Source organism: Octopus bimaculoides, chromosome 26 (assembly GCF_001194135.2).
Source record: "Octopus bimaculoides isolate UCB-OBI-ISO-001 chromosome 26, ASM119413v2, whole genome shotgun sequence".
NCBI lineage: Eukaryota > Metazoa > Mollusca > Cephalopoda > Octopoda > Octopodidae > Octopus > Octopus bimaculoides.
This window is the reverse complement of record NC_069006.1, coordinates 20367523-20371444: the sequence shown is the minus strand read 5'-3', so window position 1 is coordinate 20371444 and position 3922 is coordinate 20367523. Positions and strand designations below refer to the sequence as shown.

Genomic DNA, 3922 nt, shown 5'->3' with positions numbered 1-3922 from the left:
TATATATATATATATGTTTGTGTGTGTGTGTGTGTCTGTCTGTCTGTCATTACACCATCACTCAACAACCAATGTTGGTTCGTTTACATCCTTGTGTCTTTGTGGTTTAGCAAAAGAGACTAATAGAACCAGTACCAGTAAACTTGACTGCTCTCACAAACGAAAATACTAAAAATGAACCCGACCGCTCTGAAAAATTAAGCAAAACAACTGGAAAAATAATCCGGAATCCTTGTCCAGTGCCGGATCAATCCCAAAATCTAATCAGTTCATGACTGTCATAAGGCCAAACATCCCTGAAAGTTTCATCCGAATCCATCCACGTTGTTTTCTCAAAAGCAATGCTTAATAATTCACATTGTTTTGAATTAATCATTAATTATGTTGTAGCTCAGAGATTTCGATGAGGTTGCTGTTAATTTTTCGAATGACATTGTAGGTTGGTGTGAGAGGATAGATCTAGCTGGTTTGAACAAGAAACTTGTAGAATATTTTGGCCAGAAATGACCAGTTTGAATACTAAAGGATTAAATAAGACAAAACATTCTAAGTGTCTTTTATTTTTTCTTTCATTGTAGCTTTTAATGTGTGTTCCTACAAACTTAGCACTGATGAAGATGCTCTACTAAACCCAACAGTCCTGCTATCCAAATGTTCTGGTGATGAACGTTGTGTTGCCGTCGGATACCATGTAAGTAGAGAAGTGTTTGTGTATGTCTTTCTGTGGCAGTGGTTGGCTTTCAGCCATAGAAACCAGGCCAAAACAGACTATGGAACCTGGTGCGGACCGTGGTACCTTGGTTTTAAGACCTCAGTTTTGTTGTGGTGGGCAAGTCTTCTTGAGTAGAGGATTGAGATACCATGTATCTCAAGCTTGTGTCATCTCGTTCGTAACGTTCATCATTTTGCGCTTGGCCTTCAGAACTTCGTCCCATGTCTTCCTGGGTTTCCCTCTTCCACAACTTTCCTCCAATTTAAGTGATCTGGACTTCATGTAATTGCCCTCATCCATCTATAAGCTGGATATGGCCGGATTAAATGCTAATGGGTTAATAAAAGAAAACTCATCTCAGTGGCCACTAAGTGAATTTCTGTTTTTCTTTATTTCCAGGGAAGATTTGTTGCAGCAGTTATTAAACTAAAACTGTTCATCAAAGATCTCCAATCAAACCAATTGATAACGTAAGTTGAATGCATTTTTGTAGTTCGTCCCTGTAAGGTTTCTACATTTTTGCCCTTGTGGCAAATGAATCACCAGCATTATTCATGGTTATCATCATTGTTTAACGTCCATCTTCCATGCTGGCATGGGTTGGACGATTTGACTGAGGACTGGTGAACCAGATGGCTGCACCAGGCTCCAATCCGATCTGGCAGAGTTTCCTCAGCTGGATGCCCTTCCTAACGCCAACCACTCCGAGAGTGTAGTGGGTGCTTTTACGTGCCACCGGCACGAGGGCCAGTCAGGTGATACTGGCAACGACCACGCTCAAATGGTGTTTTTTACGTGCCACCTGCGTAGGAGCCAGTCCAGCGGCACTGGCAACGACCTCGCTCAAATGTTTTTTCACGTGCCACCGGCGCATGTGTCACTAAGGCGATGCTGGTAACGATCACGCTCAAATGGTGCTATTTATGTGCCACCGGCACGGAAGCCAGACAGCTGCTCTGGCAATGATCACGCACGGATGGTGCTGTTAGCGCTCGTTTATTTCTCTCTCTCTCTCTCTCATATATGCAAAATTTCTTATCTTATGCCATTGTGAGAAATGGTCATTATTTATTCTTTATTGATTTTCTTTCAGATTTGATTGCCAAAATGAAGGACGGTTCACATGTGTGTCTTGTCATCCAAACGAGCAATGTCTTGCGACTGGAAGCAGTGATGGTAGAATTATCATATGGTTTGTCTTAATTAAATTACAAAATCTATTCTATAGACACTACAAATTCTTTGATATAATGGACATGATGACGCAAGAATACGCACACACACACACACACACACACAACATTTAATATCTATATTCCATGCTGGTATGGGTTGGACAGTTTGCAGTTTGATGGGGACTGGCAATCTCAGTAGCCACATCAGGTTCCATGTCCTCTTCTGGCATGGTTTCTACAGTTGGATGCCCTTTCTAGCACCAACCACTTTACAGAATGTACTGGGTGCTTTTTATATGGCACCAGCACGGACAGCATCACTAGAGGATGAGATGTCAGTCGGAGAGAAGGGTCTCTCATGGACAAGCATTGGCAGAGCCCCTCTCTGTTGTTATTGTTCAGTGTCCCCTTTTCCTTGTTTGCATGGGTTAGATGGAATTTATTGAGACAGGTTTTCTATGGCTGGAACCAGATGCCCTTGCTGTTGCCAACCCTCACCGGTTTCCAAGCAAGGTATTATTTCCCCATGGCCAGACATGTTTTTTATGAAAGACAGGAAACAAAAAAAAAACATGGCTTGTTTAACAATCATCACATGATTTCAAAACAAGAGTACATACAAACATATGCGCACACACACACACAAACATATATAGATACGACGGGCTTGGGATTCTTTCAGTTTCCATCTACCAAATCCAGGGTAATTATTGAAGGAATATCTCAAATCACAAATCTGCATGATCGACAACAATTGACCTAGGGTTGTAATTTGTATTTGTAGGAGACGATTCCTTGGATCTTCCAAAGTGATAAAAACCACGAACCATTGGCATGCCTTGACAGTGGTGGACCTGAGGTTCTCAGCTGAAGGTCAGTATTTCGTTTTTATTCTTTTTTACTTTTGTTTTCTGACTGTCTTTATTTTCTATATTGCCTCAGACGATCAATGATACAGTATCTGTAACTCAAGCAGAATAAGTACCTCATAGGGGTATTTTTGTTTGAAAGCGGTGGATTTATTTGTTTTCTCACCTGTGTTTTTAATCATTCAGTAAAAGTTATACACATCATCGAAGTCGTAATTGAACCATATTCAATGACTGGCACTTGTGCCAGTGGAGCACTAACAGCACCGTCCGAGCGTGATCATTGCCAGAGCAGCTGTCTTGCTTCCGTGCCAGTGGCACGTAACTAGCACGATTTGAGTGTGATCGTTGCCAGCGTCGCCTTACTGGCACGTTAGAAAACGTTTGAGTGAGGTCGTTGCCAGTCCCGCTGGACTGGCACCTGTGCAGGTGGCACATAAAAAACACCTTTTTGAGCGTGGCTGTTGCCAGTACCGCCTGACTGGCCCGTGTGCCGGTGGTACGTAAAAGCACCCACTACACTCTTGGAGTGGTTAGCGTTAGGAAGGGCATCCAGCTGTAGAAACTCTGCCAAATCAGATTGGAGCCTGGTAAAGATCCCCTTCGGTTATGAATTTGTGTACTGTAGAAGTATAACCAATTTAATGGACGTAAATTTGAACAACAAAATCCTGTGTGAGCCCCCAAGGGCCAAAACAGTGGAGCTTGGTGCAGTCCCTTGGCTGGTTAGCTCCTGTCAAACCATCCAGCCCATGCCAGCATGGAAAATGGACGTTATATGATGATGATGTGTGTGTGTGCACTTGCTCTGTTTTTTGTAACTTTGTAATCTTTTCTTTTTCAGGGACCCGCCTTTTTAGTGGTGGTCATGAATGCACTCTGGTCACCTGGCAGCTTTTACAGCAAACTAGAGATTTTCTACCCAGGCTTGGTGCCCCAATTAAGACTATCTCTGTATCTCCTGACAATCGGCTGATCGTTCTTTGCCTCTCTGATAACGGTAAGTCTCCTAACATTGAGTTAATTCTCCGAGTAAAATTTCTGAAGCGACTTTTTAGAAATGACAGCACAGGAATAGATAGAGGTTTAATTCAGTCAACAATATTCTTTCACCCAAAGTCTACGTGTATATATATATATATATATATATATATATATATATATAT

At 42.0% G+C, this 3922-nt stretch overlaps 1 protein-coding gene across 1 annotated transcript in view; it reads left to right on the top strand.

Annotated features, from left to right (window-relative positions):
• The window catches only part of LOC106868949 (WD repeat-containing protein 75), a 16747-nt gene that overhangs the window by 4486 nt on the left and 8339 nt on the right, over positions 1–3922 (top strand). The window contains exons 4-9 of the mRNA XM_014914426.2: positions 391–445; positions 579–691; positions 1112–1182; positions 1806–1904; positions 2672–2760; positions 3601–3756. Of these exons, the coding sequence (XP_014769912.1) occupies positions 391–445; positions 579–691; positions 1112–1182; positions 1806–1904; positions 2672–2760; positions 3601–3756 (583 nt within the window). The remainder of the gene's footprint in view (positions 1–390; positions 446–578; positions 692–1111; positions 1183–1805; positions 1905–2671; positions 2761–3600; positions 3757–3922) is intronic.